Genomic DNA, 21,534 nt, shown 5'->3' with positions numbered 1-21,534 from the left:
CTTAGGTTGCTTCCACCTTTTGACAACTGTGAATAATGCTGCTATGAACGTGGCTGTACCAATTTCTCTTTGAAACCCTGTTTTCAGTTCTTTGGGGTATATACTCGGAATTGCTGGAGCATATGGCAATTCCGTTTTTAATTTTTTCAGGAACTCCCAGACTGTTTTCTATAGTGGCTGCACCATTTTACATTCCCAGTAACAGTGCACAAGGATTTCAACTTATTCACGTCTTTGTCAGCACCTGTTATTTTCTGTATGTGTGGTTTTGTTTCTCGAGTAGCCATCCTAATGAGTGTGAAGTGCTGTCTCTGTGGTTTTGATTTGCTGTTCCCTAATAATTAGTAATGTCAAGCATCTTTTCATGTAAACATTTCATTGTAGAATATTGCCAAACTTTAAATACATTTTTTTTGAGAAATTTCTCTCTATAAAAACAAATGGCTTATTGGCCATTTGTATATCTTCTTTGGAGAAATGTCTCCTCAAGTCCTTTGCTCATTTTTATTTTGTTTGTTTTTGGCAGGGTGGGTAATTTTTTAATGGGAGTACTGGGAATTGAACCCAGGACTTTGTGCATGCTAAGCATGTGCTCTACCACTGAGCCATACCCTCCCCCCTTTGCTCATTTTTAAATTGTGTTGTTTGTCTTTTTGTTGTGGAGGTTCCCCTAAATTCTTTTCGAAACAAGACAGAGTCAGAAAGAAAAGCGTGATGTAGAAGTTAGGTATTATACTCTTCATCATTATCGCAGTCTTCTCAAAGTCCTGCTATGCATGTGTGTGTTCTGGAACACTCCAGGAAATGCTCGCTCTGGTTGGCTTCCACTGACCTGGCTCTGGCTGTCTGCATTTCCCAGAACCCACCACAGGAAATATCCACACACTGGTCATGTTTTCTTTCCTCTCCTTGGTTGCTACCAACACCTCCACCCTTATCTACTCACTGATTAAAATAAACCAACAGGAATTTTCGTCAATTTATATATCCAACACTAGGAAGTGATTAAAAATTTATGGACTGTCCACTTGATGGTCACTAGAAATGCTGCTTAAAAGTGTGTAATGACATGTATTGAAAATAGCAAGACACAAAATTGTATCTATGACATGATTTCTACTTAAAGTTTGGCAGTTTTCGACAATGAAATATTTACTTGGATAATCAGAAATATAAAAAGTAAAAAAGAGAAGAAAAATTGAAGAAAGGTAAGTGAGAGAGCCAAGTGACCATGTATAAAAAAATACATCAAAGGTTAGCAGTTTTAAGTCCTTTTTAGAATAAGGCAAGTTAGAAACATACGAATGAATGGATATTAGTGAGCGCTTAAAGTTAAAATACATGATTGGAATTTAGTGAACTTCTTGACAAAACAGTGAATTTGGACCATTATAGGAGGGCAGGTATGACCTTTACCATCCTCTATGAATTTGCCAGAGCTCAGGGAAGGAAAAACCATGATCTCTCTCCGCAAACTAGTGAGTGATAATAACAGTCATAACGATTGCTAACATTTACTTACGATGTACCAGACCCGGTGCTAAGTGATATACACGCATACTCTTCAGAAGTGGCTCCAGAATTTCTACACGGGGCTGGTTTTAGCATGTAACCTGTTTGGACAGCAGGGCTAGGAGGTTTGAACTGAGGTTACATGGCAGACCCACGGTATTTTCTTAAATTACTGGTTTATTTGGGATGGCGATTGTGTGTGTGTGTGATGATGATGCTCTAAAGTCCCAAGAAGTGACAAGTCACCTATTGGTTCCACCACTGCTGATTTCACTGAATCCTCTCAACAGCTCTGCGAGGCAGATATTGTTATAACCCCCATTTTCCACAAGAGAAATCTGAGGATTAGAGAGGTTAATAATTTGCCCAAAGTCTCTCATAGGTAGAGGGGGAGGGTTTAGGTCAGTGGTAGAATGCATGCTTAGCAAGCATGGGGTCCTGGGTTCAATTCCCAGTATCTCCATTTAAATAAATAAATACAACCTTATTACATCTCACTCCCTCCCCTAAAAGTACACAGTCCTATATGTCAATTATATCTCAATAAAACTGGAAGAAAAAAAATTTTTTAAGTCTCATAGGTAGGAAGTGACAGAGCCCCATTTGAAATGTTTGTCTGACTCCTAAACCCATGTTCTTTGTAAGAACCCATGTTCTTTGACAGAACTCTACTGCCCGTTTGTATAAGGGCTAACCTTGCCCCCAAACTGGGGAATGCATTTTACCTGAGCCCAGAAAGTGGCTCAAATCAGATTTCACAGACATGTGCGCATGCCATGTGTCTTATTATTATACACCCTTTTGAATCTTTTTTTAAAACAGCCCAGAGGAAACTACTTATTGAACATGATAAAATACATTACAGTATATTGGAAACAACAGAATTAATGAAAAAGACCCTCTTGCTAACTTAATAATTTGTCTTCTAATTTTTGAGGATGACTTGTCCCATTTGTAAATGGGTCAGATTCTTCAGAAGGGCCTTAAGATATATATATAATAAAGGAAGTATTAAAAGCCAAAGATATAATTAAAGGGATCCGTAATAAACAAGGTAAACACAAGCCACTTTGAAAAATACAGCTTGAGATTCAAGGATAGACGATTGCTCAGAGGTAGAGCTGGTTCGCAGGGAGAAAGCACATGACACTCCCCACCCCAATGTCTCCTGGCCTAGTGGCGCAGTCTTCACTTGTCCCTGAAGACCTTGATTGTTATCAAATCTGTTTATTTAAAAATTTAAGCACTATTAAAGCTACGCCATAAAAAATGCAGGTTGATATTAGGAAATTGCTAAGTGAAAAATAAATTACAAAAAAAATCAGAACGTGAATCCCTGTTTTGGTAAAATGAACCCCCAAAATGTGTGTGTGTGTGTGTGTGTGTGTGTGTAGTCATAGCAAAAGCACTGAAAAGACGTACACTAAAATGTTACAGTTGCCTTCTTGAGGAGTGATTTTTTTACCTTATTACTCTGTTTTTTGGTGGGTTTTTTTTCAAGTTTTCTGGATTGTATTTGCTAATTTGCACTTAGGATAAAATGACTTTAAGAATGAAAAACATCGTCACCATACCTACTTTTTTTAATGTAAATGTAGGAGGTCAAAATACAGTTGGCAGTTTTCGAACAAGATATGAACAGCAATTCAGAGGAACAAATACACTGCCATGGACCCCCAGTGCTAGTGAGAGCTACCTGGGGCTACTGGGGGCCCTGGGAGGGGCACATGGGTGCCCCACATTTGCTAAGTGAAGAAGTAAGGGAAGAGCAAAGGAGGGAAGGAGGAAAGAAATCTGAGAAGTGAAGGTGCTGGGAGATGCCGAGAGGGTGTCAAATATTAATTTCATTATTTGGCTTCTTTCTCTCTTTTGGGAAGTGGAAGACATACAGTTTCCTATTGCTGCTATAACAAATCACCACAAACCAAGTGCCCTAAAACAACACAAATGTATTTCTTACAATTCTGGAGGTCAGACCTCCCTAGGTGGGTTCCATGGGCTAAAATTAAAGTGTTGGCAGGGTTTTGTTCCCTCTGGAGGCTCTGGGGAGAATCTGCTCCTTCTCTTTCCAGTTCTAGAGCCTGTTTGCCTCCCTCTTATGAGACCCTTGTGATTGGACCCACCAGGTAATCCTGGATCATCTCCCCATCTCAAGATTTTTAATTTACTCTTACCTGCTAAATCCCTTTTGCCACATAAGGTAACATATTCACAGATTCTGGAGATTAGGATGTGGACATGTTTAGGGCAGGGAAGGGGACGTTATCCAGCCTCCCACAGAAGGAAACCAATATGTTCTACTGCTTACTGGTACATCATAAACATACTCTCATCTAATTCTTCAACAACTGTGTGAAATGGATGCCAGGATTTGCTTTCATAGTTGAGAAAACTGAGCCCCAGTGCAATATGGGACTCTGCCCAAGGTCAGGTAGCTGGGATGCAAACCCATGCCCCTGAACCAGAGAGCAAGCCAGCCTGCCTGGTGGGCTTACCTCCCCCTCATCCCTCCCACTCACCTCCATTTCCTCTTTCCTGTCTGAGCCTGTCCTCCAACTCCCTGGACAAGTTTAAGCTTCTGTTTCCGAATTCATCATGCTCTCCTGATGACAATGTAGCCATGGCTTGGCGCTGAGGGTTGCTAACCAAGCAAGCCAAGCAGGTGCCCCTCAAAATCCTCTTTTAGGCTTTTTCTCAATCTTTTAAATTCCACAAGCATTTTTTGAGCTATTGTGCTGGGTGCTAGAGCAGCAGGAAAGACCTGTGCTAAGAACGACAGGACAGTCGCTGTGCGACAGACTGTATCAGACTGTGGCACTGTAGGAAGCCAGAGCAGGGAGTTCCATGTCCTGGAAGCTGTGTGTGACTCTTTCTAATGGACCTTGGGGTGAAATCTAAGCTCCAGCCAACAAGCAAAGGCTCCTTTTCTTCTGAGCTCCCTGAGGGACCAGATATAATTAATCTTTGTGTTCCCTGTGTCTTTCACATAGCTGTGCTCTATCAATATTTAAAAGTTGAGTGAAAAAAAACATGAAAACGAATAAATGTATATTCATGTATGACTGAAAAATTGTGCTGTACACCAGAAATTGACACAACATTGTAAACTGGCTATAACTCAATAAAAAACAAAACAAAACAAAGAAAGTTGGGAGCAGAATCAAGATGGACACAGCAAAAGGAGCAAGCAGAGTCTAGGACCAACAAAGGGTTAAAGAGCACTGCGGAAGGCGGGACTTTGTTTTCTCTCTATTCTACCTAGCAACTGACAACACGATTTCCCCTGTTTTTACTGGGAGAGAGCCCTGAGTGTCGCTCAGTTGCTGAATCACTCCAGAGCCGCATGTATAGGTTCTTGAAAGACCAGCAGGGATCTGTCAGTGCTTTGGTTAACAGAATGGGAAAGAGAAGGACTTCAGAGGGGCCGATGGTGCTCCTGTTACCACTCATCGTTGTATTAACGGCGAAGCACAGCGACGCTCGTGAGTACCCCAAGTTCTCTTTGCTCCCAAGCCCGCGGCTGAGGCAGCCTCGGGGAACCAGCAACTTCCTAAAACTTCTGGTGAAATAAAGAAGCCAGGGGCGGATAAGTGTGTTTATTAAACCCAGGAATTGTCGGAGTGATAGACTAGCTGCGCGGTTTTCCAGCTCGTGTTGGGCAGGATTTTGATGTCACCCACCTTCTGAGGGGATGGGAGCCATTCTGGAAAGACCCTTTGGGTAACTTCCTGCTCCCCTTCTGAGCATGCTCTCTTTCTTTTCTGCTTATTTCTTTCACTTTTGTTTTTTCTCTCCACTAGCTTGGCAAGTCTCATGAGGATGCAGTCAGGGTTTCAGGGCCATTGAACAGGGAGCAGATCCACTCTTCAGGGTTACTTCTTTTCCCTCCTCACCACAAGCCCTACCTGTAGCACAGGTTCCCAGAAAGACAGAAGCACGGTTCTGCACTTGTTGACTGGGTGCAGGCGGTATCAGCTGAGCAGAAGGAGCGCCTCACTGTTTAGGAGACCCACGTTAGAAGGGAAGCAGAGGCCCTCTGTTGCCCCAAGCACGTAAGAAGGCCTCTAGGTTGGAAGCACCGGGCTTCTCTGCCCTAAGGGACCACTTGCCCAGTTAGGGGCCACACTCCCAGGGGGCCGGGTGGGCCTGGGCCACCTACATAGGCGGAGATCCATGAGCAGGACAGGAAGGAGCTCTTTCAAATCAGCGGTGTGTTAATTGCACAAATATTGGTTGATGGCCTACTATGTGCCAGACACTGTTGTGGACATGACACTGAACAAGACAGACGGGGGTTCTGTTTGTATAGAAATTTAATCCAGAAAAGTCCCACCATTCAGGTCAGAAATGGGAAGGACTGGGGATGAGGGTAAGAGACACAGGATGAAAAAAGGAAAGGAGGAGGGAGGTAAAGGGTGATATTTCCAGAAGGTCGAAAACCCTATATATTACCTGTATTTGATCCTTAAAGGACTCTCCAAGAAGGTGACCACAATGTCCCCTACACATAACGTTTCATGTGACGGTCTCTCTAACCCTTGTGGCAGGCTAAGAAAATATTCCCATTTCACGAGGAGGAGACCCAGGCCCGGAGAGGCTGACTCAGCTCACAGGATAAGCAGACTTGGAAGTGCACGCAGGTCTCCTAGCCCGCAGTCCAGGGCTCTCCCACAACATCACAGCCCCTCTGGATGTGGACGCTTGGCACTTAGATGACTAGTGGAATGAGAAATAAAACCAGTCAAGTATAAAGGGCAGGGGAGGTCACTTTGTGTTGTTTATTCTTCCTCTGACTCCTTCAACTTCATCCTTCTCAGTCCTGTCTTGTGCCTTGGGCGACTGACTGCTACAAGCCGATTTCTGTTTGGATTCACCCAATAGGAGACACTGAAAGGAGAGCGATCAGAGAGGCTGGGGTATTATTTCCTTCTTCCTCCTTTCCCTCCTTCTCTAGTGTCTCTGGTCGTAGCTGCGTCCTTCTGCATTGTTGTTTTCTTGGAATAGCCCCTTCTTCACGGTTCTAGCTCCCACTGGGCTTCAGTAACACTAGTTGCTACTCTTATCTCTGCAACCCTAGGGGTAGGAGTGGCTTCCTATAGCTGCTGGCTTCGGGGTGCCCCATCATCCCTCATTTGTTCCCTTAACCTGGCCCATACCTTCATTAAAGTTTCTTCATGTCACTCATCTGGAGCGAAGGCTGTTGCCTGCCAGAACCCTGACTGAGTGTTCCTGAGCACTGAGGGATGCTGACAGGGAAGGAAGACGAGGTTATGAAAAAAGACTCGGTCTGCTTGATATTTCGGCCTAATGCTGGCCCTGAGTAGGAGCTTGTAGACATGGAAATGCAGGGAGGAGACACCAGAGGACTTGGGATCACAGTTCAATGTCAAGATCATGCCAGCATCGCCTCCAGTGCGTTGCTTTCATCGACTCCACAGCCTGCAGGAGGCCGCGCTTTCCTTTGTCCCCCCATGGCTCCTGCTCACAGTGTTATAATTCTCTGTTTACAAGAATCTCTCCTTCAAGGCTCTGTTAAACGCGGGGAGAGAGCCCCTCAGTTTTCTCTTCTTTATTTCCCTGGCATTCCCTAGTGACCAGTTGGCATTTAATAGTTGACTTCTGAGTAAATTTATATTCCAAGGTGACGTCCCTAAGAAATTAAAGTGACCTGACCGTGAGGCCTGGAGAATGTGGGCAGCAACAGTGACTGCAAACTCACAACTGTGGTTTACTCCAGTGCGGAGTTTGTATGAAAAAGAAAGATATTTCATGCTTTACAACTCATCTTGTTCTTCATTTCAGCCCGTGGGAAACTGAGCTAGTGATGTAGGTGGGTGTAGTCAGGGTGGAGCACGCAGGGGGATCTCTCTTGCAGAGCCATATGTGGCTTCTGTGTTTGATCCTGAAATAGCCAAGGCCAGTCTCTTGATACGACTCATCACTCCATGGATGTATCAGTCTGCTTCATGAATGACAGAGTCCTTCACAGACAAGGACTGATGATGGATAAGCCCCCTAAATTGTCAACCAGGCTAGTGTTAAAAGACAGACTTGAGGATGATCTGCTTAGAAATGACCTTGAGTTCAAAGAGTTAACATGCGAAAATATGGGCATTTGCTGTAGACTTTACTAGACTTCAGTCTGTTTCCATGGAGCTGTTGCCAAGGTATGTGCAGTGGAAATTTCTCCAAGATAATGTTTTACTCCCCTAAGGCCGTCTTCTTCTTGGTTGACATTGAATCCGTCTAAATCTGAGCAATTCAACTAATTTGTAGATTTTCTCCTAACTAGTTGGAGTATCTTTCTATTCTCACTAAAATCCATTGACCTCAATCATGCTCTTACTCCAGAGGATTTGCCAAGAGCTGGAAGGAGGGGGCCTAGGTTAAAGATCAAACACGTGGCTCCTTAAACACTTGCTTTATGAAACCCAAATTGAGACAGATGAGAAAGGACATTCTTTCTGACGTCCAAATTTATATTTATTATGGAAAACCTTTCAAGAGTATAAGTACCAGATCACTTTTGGTTGCAATTTCAATGAATCATTTAAAAAGAATAAAACTCATAAAATTGCAGTTCTTCAGGGAAATAGGAGACGTATGGTCATCCTTGTATACAGAGAGTACTGAGAACAAAGCCCACCAGCTTCTCCAAATCTTTGTGTGGCCCCCAGTGGTCTCCTTGGGGACCACTCCTCATCACGTGGAGCATGCAGCAACCTTGAGGACGTGGGCTTGCTGTTGTGTCTGGAAGGTCCTTCTTTCATGGCTCACTTCCTTACTTCATTCACATCGCTGCTCAAATGCCACCTGCTTGGAGAGGCCATCCCTGGTCCTTCTACCTAAAAGATCAGTCGTCTTCATACTCTGTCTCCTTTCCCTGCTTTATTTCACTCCACAACCACTATCAGCTAATCTTGTATCAGATATTTATCTATTGCCAGTCTTCCTTCTAGAAAGGAGCTCAGTGGGCTGGGGCTTTGGTGTGTTCATTGCCGTATCCCTAGCAGCTAGGACTGTGCCTACTGGAAATTCAGAAAAGAATAAATCTTAAATGAAAGGAGACATTGGTAACCTCCGAAGGGTAGCCTCAAAAGAGTAACCAAGAAGTCAAACTGTTACATTCAGCACTTCCTGGCCTGTAGTGAGAGGAGTTGTTAGGAGAGGGACTGGCAGCTCTTAATGCGCAGAGAACCGCCCACATCACTGCATAGTTTGAGAAGTGTCCAAAGGCTCTCTTGACTAAAAATATCACCCTCCACTTCTCCCCCTCATTCTCACGATGTCTTGAATTCCAGAGAGTGGTTCCCAGGAATCACAATCATTTTGACTGTATTAAGGCATTGGGCTACTTGGGAGGGCCAGCAAATAATTGGGACTTTGTTGAACCAGTTATCCAATCAGGACCCACACACACTTGTAGGAAGGTCTGGGCCCGGGCCCCCAGGAACTGGGAAATCCAAGACAGTGAGTCATCCTTGACACAAGGGGGCGGCAGAGAGCAATGGTGAGCTGGCCCAGGAGCCTGAAACAGAGCCTGGGATGGGGCAGTGCCTCTGCTTAGGACCAGCTGGGTAGTCTAAGGCAGAGGGGCTTCCCGCCTGAGAGGTCAGAGTGTAATTCCCGGGTCCTTCACTTAGGGATTCTGAGGATGATCTTGGGCAATTTTCTTCATCTCTCTGCACCCCTTTTCTATCTGTGCAAAGGGAATTTTAAGACCTACCTCAAAGGGTTGCTGTGAGGAGTAAATAAATGTAACTCAAGTTTATCAAAGGCTTAGCATGGTAGCTACTATATGGCACGTGCTCAAGAAATCAGTGCAGTTCTGGGGGAGAGGGTAGAGCTCTAGTTCAAGTGGTAGAGCACATGCTTAGGATACACGAGGTCCTGGGTTCAAGCCCCAGTACCTCCTGTAAAAACAAATTAGTTTCCTGCCCTCCAGCCAAAGTAAAATAATTAAATAATACAAAAAAGAAAGAAAGAAGAAATCGGTGCAGTTCTGAGGGTTGTGACTCTGATTTTGCTGCCCTTCACGGTGCACGGAAGGCCCAACTTCCCAGAAGGTTTTCCACCTCCTCCTTGTGGCATTCCTGGATTCCTCCATGTGAGAGTAGGCGCTCTCTCCTCTAGCTGCTGGAGTACTCCGGTGGTACCTCTTCTTCACCCGCTCCCCTTAACGGAGGTACTGGGAATTGAACCCAGGACCTCGTGCATGCCAAGTCCACAATCTACCATTGAGCTATACCTCCTACCCCTATGGGTACCTCTTTTGTGGCACTTACTGTCTGCCGTCACGTGTTCTCATGTTGCATTCGTTTATGTCACGTGCTTTAGCTGTCCGATAATACTTAAGTTCCTGGAGGAAGTGACTGGTGTCTGGTATGTTCCCTTCCTCACACTGTCTCATGATTCCTTGTTCATGTTTGAAGGAACTCAGTAAATATCAGTTTCCCCTATCGACGAATACCTGAAAACACTTTATCAATTATTTTATAATCCAGTGATTTTCACAGCCTTTTGTCAAAATGGTCCAGGTTAAAGGGCACATCACTGAGGACATACAGTCACTGGTTAGCGTCTGGTCTAACTGCTGTTAGGCTGGGTGGTTTGGGCGTTCCAGCAACGTCTGTCACGGGCTATTGGGACAGAGTAGCAGGTGCCCTTTGAGAAGCCGCTTGACTGGCCTGGACCAAATTCGAAATTGTAAATTTCAGTTCCATAAGTGAGTTGCTGCTGATAATCTGTTCATGGAAAGGGAGAGAGAAACCTAGTTTCATAATTATTGCAGCAAGAAGAAATAGTCAGGTTAGATGGAATCATATGAAATTGCCATTTTGGTAGATTAAAAACGGTCAAATACAGGTCTTTTCAGATGATTCAACCTTCATAGTTATAGTGGAAATCCCGTCATCCGGGCAGCATGGCCGTAGGATATAACTTATCACAAGGTCTGATGTACCGTGAGAGAAAGGGTACCACTGGCTTCCCCTGCCTTTGCTGTTCTGAGTTACTGACTTCACATCTGTCAGCCAGCTTCCCGTCACAGCTGAGGGAGCATTTTGGAAGCCCAGCTAAGGAGCAAGCATGACTTGTACCTGTGGACACACCAGATGGGTAATTGGGTCCATGGCAAACGAAGGGGACAGGGCTGTGATTCCTGGAGCAGAGCCACGCCGCGGCTGCACGAGGGCGGACGGGCAGATGACCGGCAGATGGAGGCCAGCCTTCAGGGGCAGAGCAGCCTTTGAAGTCAGGGCTGGCTAGTGGAGAAAAACTGCTCCTACACCAGGAATTAGACTGAGATGGAGGCTGGAGAAAAGGGCATTCCACTGTCCTTGGACAGTGTTAGCAACAGACCATGTGTCTCTCTATTTACCTCTTATAAACTCTGGACAATGCGGATTTTTATAAAGTTACATTTTTACAAGAAAGCGAAATTACACGAATTCTAAGCAATGTGAGTAGAGATGATGTCACTGATACTCGCTTAGAATAAATCCTGTTGAGCAGTAATGCCCCAAGTTGTTAATACTTTTATTTTATTTTATTTTATTTTGTTTGTTGGCATCTACCAAGCATGTAGACCTCAGATGTCATAAAAGGAAACCCAGACTCCAAGGCAAGTGCTATCCCAATCAGTAACACAGTCTCCTTTCAAATTCCTTCTTCCCTCCCCTCTCCCATTCTGTGCCTGGAGTTTGATTTCTGTGACGTTTTTGCCATCAGTAACTGAGGAAGCATTCCTGTCTCTTTCTCTTCCCCTCACTCCCTCGGCTCCGGCCCCAGGCCTCACTGCTGCCCCCGGAGTGTGCCATGCGTGTCCTTTCCGCCGGGCCTCTGGACAGCCCCCACCCCCACCGCCCGCCTGGGCTGCGGTCCCCAGATGTCTGCCTGGCCCCGTCACTCCCTGCAGGCACTCGTTCAGAAGTCACCTTCTCAGGGTGCCTTCCTTAACTATTGATGGTTAAAATTATAAAGCTTAGTCCTCTTTGCTGTTTTATTTTTCTCCATTGCTTGAAAAAAGACATGTTATGTGTATTTATCTTATATCGTCTTCCCTCCTCCCCTCCTCCGTGAGGATGTAGGCTCCAGAAGGGCACACATTTTTATCTGTTTTGTCAATGGTGTGTTCAGGGCCTGGAACAGCATGTGGCACAGAGGAGGTGCTCACATGTTTGTTGAATACACAAACGATTAATAAGAGAGTGTGGGAACTGATCTTCATGACTTGCTCTTCCTTTGGCCTCCATCTTTAAACACGTGCATATCTGCAGAGCAGCCACCAGACCTTTCCAGAGGGGGAGAAATAGAACTGTTTGCAAAATCTGTTGCAGACTCAAGCATATGTACCTTTTGCAGACTTCGGACTGGATGTAACTTAAATTTCAGCTCTGCTCCCCACTCACCAGCCTGGCCTTTATGAAAAGTACTTTTTTTTAAAATATAAGTTCCAGATTAAATAGATTCTTATTCATTTCAGCATATTTCATTGTTTTGAAGGAGAGAAACAAAGTGTTTTACTGACAGTTTAATTCACAAATATTTAAGAAGCTCCCACCATGGGCCAGGCTCCCTGTGCTAGGCCTTGCGGGAAGTACAGAGGGAAGAAGCCGAGTCCCAGTTTTCAGTACCTTAGGACTGAGAAGTGGGCAGAGGGTGAATAAAGATTAAGAGAACAGAGGCAGCTGTTGTTTTGGGGAGAGAATTGGTACTTCTGCTTTACCTGGCTCTTGTTTTCATAAGAACCAACACTTTTACGATGATCTTATATCCAGCCTCAGAGGCGTCCCCTGAGTTGCCTCCCCACCCCAGCTGCTACCCCACAGGGAGGGAAAGGGGTGTGGAATAAAAGATCAAAGCAGAGTAGAAGGACTTTGGGGCCCTTATGCTCAGCCCAGGCCTGGGGGAGACCAGCCTCCGTCTTGCTCAGCTCTGCAGCTGACATGCAGGATACAACCTCCAGGGTTAGTGCCTGCTCTGAACCCTGCCACGTTGCCCCTTCCCCAGCTAGAGGAGCAGGGAGAACGGGGAGCTTGCACTGTGTTTACAGACCTGGTGTCTTCTGTTGGAAGGGGCCCAGCAGGCCTGGTTCAGTCTCAGAGAACCCTATCTCCCCTCGTAATTAAGGTAAGTGTTCCCTGGCCTTAGGGCAGTCAGTTCTAAAAGATAATCTGCCGTTATGAATTCTTTCAGAAACAGTTTTAGAAAAAAGAAAATTATAGACTTTCATGAACAAAACTTACCCAACCATTTTGTGAACTGGTTTTCTTTCAGTTTGGCTTTCTTCTTAAATATGTATTTATAAATGAAGAGGAAGGTGTGAACATCATTAAGTGGTATTCAGCCTGGGGAATGGGGGCCTGACACCCCTCCGAGGTTCTCCGCAATGCCAAGGGCCATGCCCAAAGGTCTAAGTACTCGGGGAGCTCACAAAAGGGACAACAGCGTCGGTATGGGCTGCCTGGAAAAAATCAGGGGAAGTGATGTCTAAGTCCAGCCCTTAGACACGGGCAAGAGAAGTTGTGAATGTGGCCTCACACTTTAGAGGGCCCTGCTCCAGCCCTCCCCTATCCACATCCTTCCCCGCAGAGCGAGTAATCCAGGAGGTCAAGGGGAGGTGCTCGCCCTGTGTCTGTATCAAACTGCAGGTGTCCGGGAGCTTGCAGTTGGCTGCCTAGATGACTTGGGGCTGTTTGGGTTTACACAGGCCTCTTCCTTTGGTCCATTCGCCTAAGGCTGGACTAGGCTGCTGGTGAGGGTTCTAGTAGGCCCAAGAGGTAGCAAAGAGGCAGTGTTTGTGGCTGGAGCTTGAATGAGAGAGCAGTGATGTCTGCATGTGGGCACAAGGCCTGTAGCAGGGCTGGGAGGAGCTGGGGTAGGTAGAGAAAGAGCTGGGACTCAGGCCAAGGGTCTCAGGCCAGCTTTCTCTGTGCCACCGCAAAGTCTGAGAGTTTTAAATTTGAACTTGGCCTTTGAGGTCATATGAAAGGATATTTGTCAAGGTGGAAGATACAAGTTATTTAGCAGTTTGTTAGCTTGATTTATCCCTTTTAAATATTTGGATCTCTGGACTGTGGGCCTCCTTAATCCTCTTGACTCAAGCATGCAAATGTCAGGGCTGGTCCTGGGAGTGTCTTTGGAGCTGGTTTTTGACTGGGGAGGATTTAGATGGGTCAGGATGGCAAGAGGCAGCCGGACAAAAGGCTGGGCTATGGGCATTTCCAGACAGCACTGAGCAGAGTTAGGGAAGAAGGGCATCGTGCCAAGCGCCTTATCCCTGCAGCTTCTTGGCACGGCAGGGAGGCCCTTGGCCTTCTCAGCCTGGGCTCTGCTTGCCTCTCAGGTGTCGTCTGTCCCAGTCTTCTCTGTGATGCTTGCTGTGCTCCAGCGGTCCTGGGCCATTGGTTCCCTCCACGGGCCACACTGTCCCACATCCTGTCTGCACACGTGGTCCCCACATCCTCCCTCCTGTGTCCCTTCCCAGCCTTGTTGCCTGCTCACCTCCTGCCTGTCCCGAGATCTCCCCTAAGATGTTTCTTCTCTGGAAAGTCTTCCCTGAGGGCCCACACCCTGCACTGACCCGATCATGACACCCATCCCACTGCCTGGAAACTGCCTCATCTGTCTCCTCCAGCCCAGGAGCTTCCTGGATGAGCCAAGAGATGTTCAGTGTGGAAGCGGCAGAGAGCGCCAGTTTTGTTCCATTTTAGCCTCCTTTTGACCCTGAGTGATTCTCATGATTCTTATCATGACGTGTGGACAGAGGAAAAAGTAGAAAGTATGGGAAAATGGTTGACAGGGCTGGTTTGGTATAACGGGAAAAGTGCTATGCTTTTAAAAAGTTTTCTCTGGGACACCTGAGTCCTTATGTGGGTTTTCACTGTGGGTCAGTCAAGGGGACTAGTGTGTGTGCGTGCGTACACCCATGTGCATGCACAGTGGAGAGGTGGGGGCCCTCATTTATCCACTGGAGCCTTTGTTGGTAAAATGGCGAGGCGGTGGTGTTAGGTTTTCAAGGTTTTCAAACCCTCAGAGTCCCTCAGGGACAGCTCTCCCTGGGGGCTCCAGTGGGTGGTCCTGGCTCTCCCCCCGCCCCCCACAGAACACTCTACTTGACTTCCAAGCTGAGTTACCTGTAAAATTGCTTCCTAAGGTTTCCAAACCTGAACAAAACAGGCTTCAAGTCTCGGCTAAAGCTCTCGAGTCCTCTCCAGGTCCCCGTCCCTGGGCTCTGTGATTCTGTCAGAGGAAGCAGCAGCTGGGTCCCCGGAGAAACGGGTGCGGCCGAACACGGACGACTAACGTGAGGTTTAAATGGAACGCAGCTTGTAGGTCGGGCTCGTCTGTGACTCTAAATTTCTGTCTTCTTTGCCTCCCTCCCAGGGTCTCACTCTCTGAGATACTTTCGCCTGGGCGTTTCCGATCCCGGCCATGGGATCCCCGAATTTATTTCAGTTGGGTACGTGGATTCTCACCCCATCACCACATATGACAGTGTCTCTCGGCGGAAGGAGCCGCGGGCCCTGTGGGTGGCGGAGAACCTGGCGCCTGATCACTGGGAGAGGCACACGCAGCTGCTGCGGGGCTGGCAGCAGACGTTCACGGTGGAACTGAAGCAGCTGCGGCATCACTACAATCACTCAGGTGATGAAGGCAGCAGAGGTGGACTCTTGTCATCTCCTGCTCCCGTCCCAGTAGAGAGGTCCCTGGGCTGGCAGCAAATGTGAGCAGTTGCTGAGCTGCGTTCTTTTGGCAAAGCTCGGACAGTCTGGATGATGGGGTTCGGTGCCTGCCATCTGTCCTGGGCGTCTTCCAAGTTGTCTGCTTCTTCCCCAGGAGCCCTTTGCCCCCGTACCCCTGTCCCGTCCCCGTTCAGGCTGCTGACCTGTATGCTCCCCTTTCCCATCCTGAATGTGGCTGTGGTGTGTGCCATTTCCTGGTGGCCAGGCTCGGTGAGGTGCTCACTTACGCATAACTTACTACGTTACTTACTATGTTAACTTACTACGTTTAACTCTCCCAGGGATATTTCTGGTTCCTGTATATCTCTCCCTCCTCCACAGCACTAAAACGTTTATTAGTCATTCCCAGTATAGGCTAAGTCCCCAGGCAGGAATTATCATACTCCTTTGGCATGCAGTAGGTACTCCACAGATTATCTGTTGATAGGTGAGCTGACATCACAGGAACCTCCTAGAGACTCAGTGATGCCATGGCGGGCCTGTGCAGTGATGTATTCCGGGGCAGAGGATGCTTCCAGACAAGCCCCCAGTCACATCGCCTGGGCACCCACCTCCACATCCCCATGTCAACCCCTCCCTTCCTGCCTGCATGTGTATTCCAGGGCTTCACACTTACCAGAGAATGATGGGCTGTGAGTTGCTGGAGGATGGAAGCACCACAGGGTTTCTCCAATATGCATATGACGGACAGGATTTCCTCATCTTCAATAAAGATACCCTGTCCTGGATGGCTATGGATAACGTGGCTCACATCACCAAGCGGGCATGGGAGGCCAATCGGCATGAGTTACAGTATCAGAAGAACTGGCTGGAAGAAGAATGTATTGCCTGCTTAAAGAGATTCCTGGAGTATGGGAAAGATACCCTACAGAGGACAGGTAAAGAGGGGGGAGAACACCTCATCCCCACATCGTTAGAATGCGTGGATTTATACAGAACATCCTCTAATCTAAGTTAAAGTCACCCTATTCTGAAATCCATTTCATTCGTTGGACTTTGGTGATCTGGAACTCCCCACGAAAACTCTCGCTAGTTACTTTTTAATCAGCATTTTGATGACATCCAGCAATTTCACTTGTCTTGACAGAGTGGAATACCTCCAGGAACACCTCCTTTTGGTGGGATCCAGTGAGGCAAATCCTTCCATCTCTTGTCAATGATAATTTGGGAAATACTTTGGGAGGTGATGCAATCCTTCAGGTTGTGTAGTAACCCAGGGCTCACACACCACCAGTATGAGTGAAAATCTGAGCTTACAGAGAAGACAAGTAGAGGGTCTTTGCTTTACTAAAGGATTTATGATAAGATTCCTTCCAGTAAAAAGCTCCTCTTATACATCAAAGATATGATTCAAACGGTCAACTTTTACTTAACACAGAGCTTCTCGCATATGATCTCATTATGCAAAATGAGTTACGTCTGCATCACGCTGTGGGGAAACTCCTAGATGCAAGGTGCCTTTTCCCACAGGAGTGGCTGTTAATGGTAGGACTCTCCAGAGCTGTGGTGGGGTGGCCCCTCAGGGAGGCATCTGACCCACAGATATGAATATGGACTCTCTGTCCAAGAGCATTTGCTTTGGAGGTAAATGACTGGAGTTTGAGTTTCAACTCTCCCACTCGCTAGCTGAATAACCATCTAATTTTAATGGTTGCAGGAAACTCCAAATGACTTAAGCAGAAAGAGTTTGTTGTTGGTGACTCTGGGTTCTGGGTCATTCTTGGTTTTAGGTGTTCCCTGCGATGACGAAAATGAACTGGGAAATGCGATTGTCAAGTTCTCATGGTGTGTGCTCAGTACATAAGACACTTCTAATTAGCTCTGCCTCCTTCGTCCTAGAGCCCCCGCTGGTCAGAGTAAATCGCAAAGAAACTTCTCCAGGGATTACCACTCTTCACTGCAGAGCACATGGCTTCTACCCCCCAGAAATTTCTATGATCTGGAAGAAAAATGGGGAAGAAATCATCCAAGAAATGGATTCTGGAGACATTCTTCCAAGTGGGGATGGGACCTATCAGACATGGGTGTCAGTTGAGCTGGAGCCTCAGAGCAGCGCCGTTTACACCTGTCACGTGCAGCATGGTGGTGTCCACACAGTCCACCAGGTTCCCTGGGGTACGGGCCGGGCTGCGGCTGTCTGGGGAGGGACAGGGAGGAAAGGGGGCGAGCAGGGAACATGGGTCACTGTGTGCTTTAGAATGGGTCTGTTAAATCAGATGTCTTCTCAAGTTTTGGTCTCAGGGCTCCTTTATACTCTTAAAAATTATCAAGGACCCCAAAGAGTCAATTTTGTTTATGTGGGTTATATCTATTGTTATTTAAGAGTATTACACATTTAAAATTTTTAAATAATTTAAACACAAGAAAACACAGGCACATGTTCCATTAGCTGTCAGAGCGATGATATCATCTCACATCTTGTGGTCTCTAGAAAACTCCCCTGTGCACATATGAAAGATGGAGATGAAAAAGGGAAATTGTGGCTTAGATCTAATGGATCGGGATCGCACTTTGGGAACTACTGTTCCTCTGTTTTAGGTTACTACCTTCCATGGAGCTGTGAAGTAAGATGTGACAGTAAGGAAAGTAGTGCTGGCTTCCTGACGACCACGGGGAAAAAAGTTAACATAGAAGGGGAGGGGCACTTGTGAATTTTTCCTCATTGGCTTACTTTCAGAATCGGAAACTATCCCCCTGGTGATGAAAGCTGTTGCTGGGTCCATCGTCCTCGCCATTGCCCTGGCTGGAGTTGGCATCCTAGCTTGGAGGAGGCGGCGTCGAGGTGAGAGGCATGAGGAAGGATCCTAGGGGGTTGCAGACTGTCTCTCCTTCAGCTCCACAGAGTTGTATTTTCTGCTCCTGCTACTCCAAACTCCATTTAGAAATGGGTGGGGTCTCACTTTCCAATGATAGGACCTGGACCACCTCTCCCACCATATAGGAAACATACACCATGGATGATGCTTGCAAGGAGAGCGTTTCACAGGTGATGCCTGACATCAACAAAGTAGTCTAACTCCTGACCAAGTGGGCCGTCTTCCTAGAAGTTGGGTCAAAGAAGATATAGTAACCTTAATTTGTCTTTTTCCAAACTATATTATTATTATTCATTACTGTTGATTTTTGAGGGAATTTTTGCCCTTTGTTTCAAGACTTCAGTAAGTTTTCTCATGTTGACAAACATGATTCTGCCCCAATCGCATGGAAGTCCTTTCTCTTCTAAATTCATCTTTCAACACATGAAATGTGGAAGAGTAGATATCTTTGGGAAATGGAACTCAGGGAAAGGAAAAAGGAAAGGAGAAATGGGAGACATACAGGCTCTAGATACCTTGGGGAAAAACTTCATTCGATAAATACATGTTAAATGCCTGCTATGTTCTAGGCACTGTATTGAATGCTGAGATACAGACAGACATGATCCCTGTTAGGAGCTTGCAGTCTAGTCTTGTAAGGTCATTCCCCACCTCTGGCTTCACTAGGCGCTCAAGTTGATCACGGCATAGTACTGATGAGACTTGGATTATGGGTTTGAACCCAGCGTGGGCCAGGAGTTTGGCTTTGCTTCATAGCCACAGACTTAAACCCCAATTCAGGTGATACAGAACAAAGCATGCTATTAGATCAAAGTCACACCAACCCTTTACTAGAAAATTAACTCAGAGTTAATGGGTCATTATGTTTTCTTTATAAGTAAAATATAGCACTAATCCCAATCCAATCTGTGATAGCTGCTAAAGAAAAAATTTTTTTTTTCTTTTTTCACAATGACACACCTGTCAACAATGATACGCACTGTGAGTTCCTGCTTTTTATCTTTTTGGAGTTTGTGGATTTGGGTTAAAGTTTGTCAAGTACTAAGAGAATCTTGATAAAGCAGGCTAAAAATGTCAATGCCGACTTCTCAGACTTTGCTGAACATTGCAGTATTTATTTTTGAGCTATAAGGAAAAATGCATCTATCTGACTAAAAACTCTTTTCCTTTCAGAGCAAAATGGAGTCCTCTACCTTCCTCCATCTGATCACTGATGGGAGTTAGCTGTTTTCTAGGTGTCTTTCCTTTGGGAACCGTGGTCTCCTCTGTCCCAGGTGGACCCAAGCCCAGCGCTCAGAGCTCTTGACCACGCCCACAACAGACACGGACATTGCAAGATTGAGCACTTATGGCAGAAAGACAGGAGCCACAAAATTTTATCTATTCTTTGGCTCCAGAAAGGCTGTCAGTTCACAATCTCTTTGGATGGACTCCTTTATCACATTTCCACTAAATATCATCTGTCTCATGACACAACATTTCCTTATATCCCATCTGTCAACAATGGTTTGCAGGTAAGTTAGAGAAACCTCAGAGCTGGAAGGAACCTTCAATCTAGGGCCAGAAATGTCTTCTCCAGTACCTTGGACTTGAACATCCAGCCTCCACTTGAATACCACTACCGAAGGGCCCTTCACTACATCATAAGATGGCCTTTCTCTTCTTTCATGAGTGTTTACTGTGCCAGAGCTTGTGGGTACCATGACCCTACAGATGGGTAGGCTGGACACCCTGTGAGGGTAGCAGGCAAGTTTCGAGAATGACCTGTGAAGGGCCGGATCATTTAATACCTTTCCTAGCCTGAGAGAAAGCAAAAGTGCCATGTTCTTGTGGCAGCTCTCCCCGGTGGCTTGGAATCTTGGGGATACACCTGGTCGGATCTGTTGAGGTGTCTTCATTCTTTGTCTTTTGTGGGAAAGTTACAAACAAGAATTATCAGACATACTTCCTTCAGTGGAACTACAGAGACTTGGACCCAGTTGCAATCTTTTAATGTAAAAAATGATAGTCTGTTTATGTCTCAGAAGAGGCTTCAGTTCTAACTTCTGTCCTTCTTCCATAGACCGGTTGTAGATGGGCCCGACTCACCTTTATCCATATCCACTGTGAGAATTGGCATCCCCTTCATCCTCCTTAATCTTCCCGACCCTCTAAAATCCTCACCACCGTTTACCTCTTGTCCTGCCGTGTGTAGCTGCTGGCCCAGGGTTGACCATCAGTTACACATTCATCTGTCTCATGTCACTGACCCTGTCTCACCACATACCTCAGCTCTGACACTTAGTTCAGTGGCCCCAACTTTGACAACTTACTTTAAACACATACCTCAGGCTTGACCCTGCTCTCCCGTGACCATGACATTTGCCCTCCAGCTTTGGTCATCACAGCCACAGGTAGAGACACTCCCAGTGTGTCGGGGCTGCTCCTTGCTCCACTGTCCCACCTCCTTCCATGGATGACGCTCCCACTGCTTTCTCTTCCCGGGTGCCAGCTGAGTTGCATAAGAGCACAAATTGTGTTTGTTTATTTTTGCTTTTAGTGCTGCCATGGCAATTTCCATACCATCTTTTAAGCAGCGTTGTACGGTGAAGAGAGCAGCTTTATTTCTGGAATGGTTCTGTTTACAATTAGAATAGTTAGGACTTAAAATATTTTTGGAGGAACACTTACAGCGATACAGGTGATGTTGCCTATGTAGATATCTTATCTCTCCAAATGCAAGGTACTCTCATCAAAGACATAAAATGATCAAAGCCTTTTGTGCTCCTAGGACCTTGCCCTACACTTACCACATCATAAAAATGCCCACACGGGTGAAGAGGAGGAGGCGGAGGAAGGGCAAGGATGTGGGGATGAGACATTCTGTAATGCACTTGTAGTGTTTCTGTTTCCCCTTTGGGGATTTTATAATATAAAGAGTGTTATCAAATAAATATCATGTAAAGGGATGATTTTCAATAATACCTAAAATTTTACAACCTTCAATTTACTAGTGAATCAAGATTACACTATTTCTTAATTTTAAGCTTATGGATTCATTAACTCATGTTTGTTGATTACAGATACTTGGTAACTAGAATCTACGATCTATTTGATAACATGATCTAAACATTAAAAACAAAGAACTGTGCTATCATTTTGGATTATCTTCACCTAATATTTGGGTTATGAACACTGGATGAGAAATCTGTTCGACTCTCTTCACTTCTTCTTTGTCTTTTTTTTTTTTTAATCCAACTTATTTTCTGTTTCCTTTTTAAGTACATACAGACCAAAATGTAGTACATTTCAAATGCAGTGTAACCAGGAAGGGAGGAAAGCCCTTTGAAGAGCAGCGGGAAAGTCAGACAAGGCTCTCCTGGACCAGACTCCTCCATTGCAGGGCGAGCTGTCCCATCAGAGGACTGGCCTCCTCTGCCCCTCCCACTATTTCCAAGTTCTTCTGGGCCATCCCTTACTTC

The 21,534-nt window shown here is 45.9% G+C and overlaps 1 protein-coding gene across 1 annotated transcript; it reads left to right on the top strand.

Annotated features, from left to right (window-relative positions):
• Nucleotides 1–4,815: 4,815 nt before the first annotated feature.
• On the top strand, nucleotides 4,816–21,209 carry LOC102512491 (major histocompatibility complex class I-related gene protein). The gene is made up of 6 exons (XM_006192311.3): nucleotides 4,816–4,994; nucleotides 14,899–15,159; nucleotides 15,860–16,135; nucleotides 17,097–17,372; nucleotides 17,935–18,039; nucleotides 19,247–21,209. The coding sequence occupies exons 1-6, from the start codon at nucleotides 4,856–4,858 to the stop codon at nucleotides 19,285–19,287; spliced, it is 1,098 nt and encodes a 365-aa protein (XP_006192373.2). The 5' UTR covers nucleotides 4,816–4,855; the 3' UTR covers nucleotides 19,288–21,209.
• Nucleotides 21,210–21,534: the final 325 nt, after the last annotated feature.

Source organism: Camelus ferus, chromosome 21, assembly GCF_009834535.1.
Source record: "Camelus ferus isolate YT-003-E chromosome 21, BCGSAC_Cfer_1.0, whole genome shotgun sequence".
NCBI lineage: Eukaryota > Metazoa > Chordata > Mammalia > Artiodactyla > Camelidae > Camelus > Camelus ferus.
Note: the sequence above shows the minus strand (reverse complement) of the source record. Positions and strands in the feature narration are given on the sequence as shown.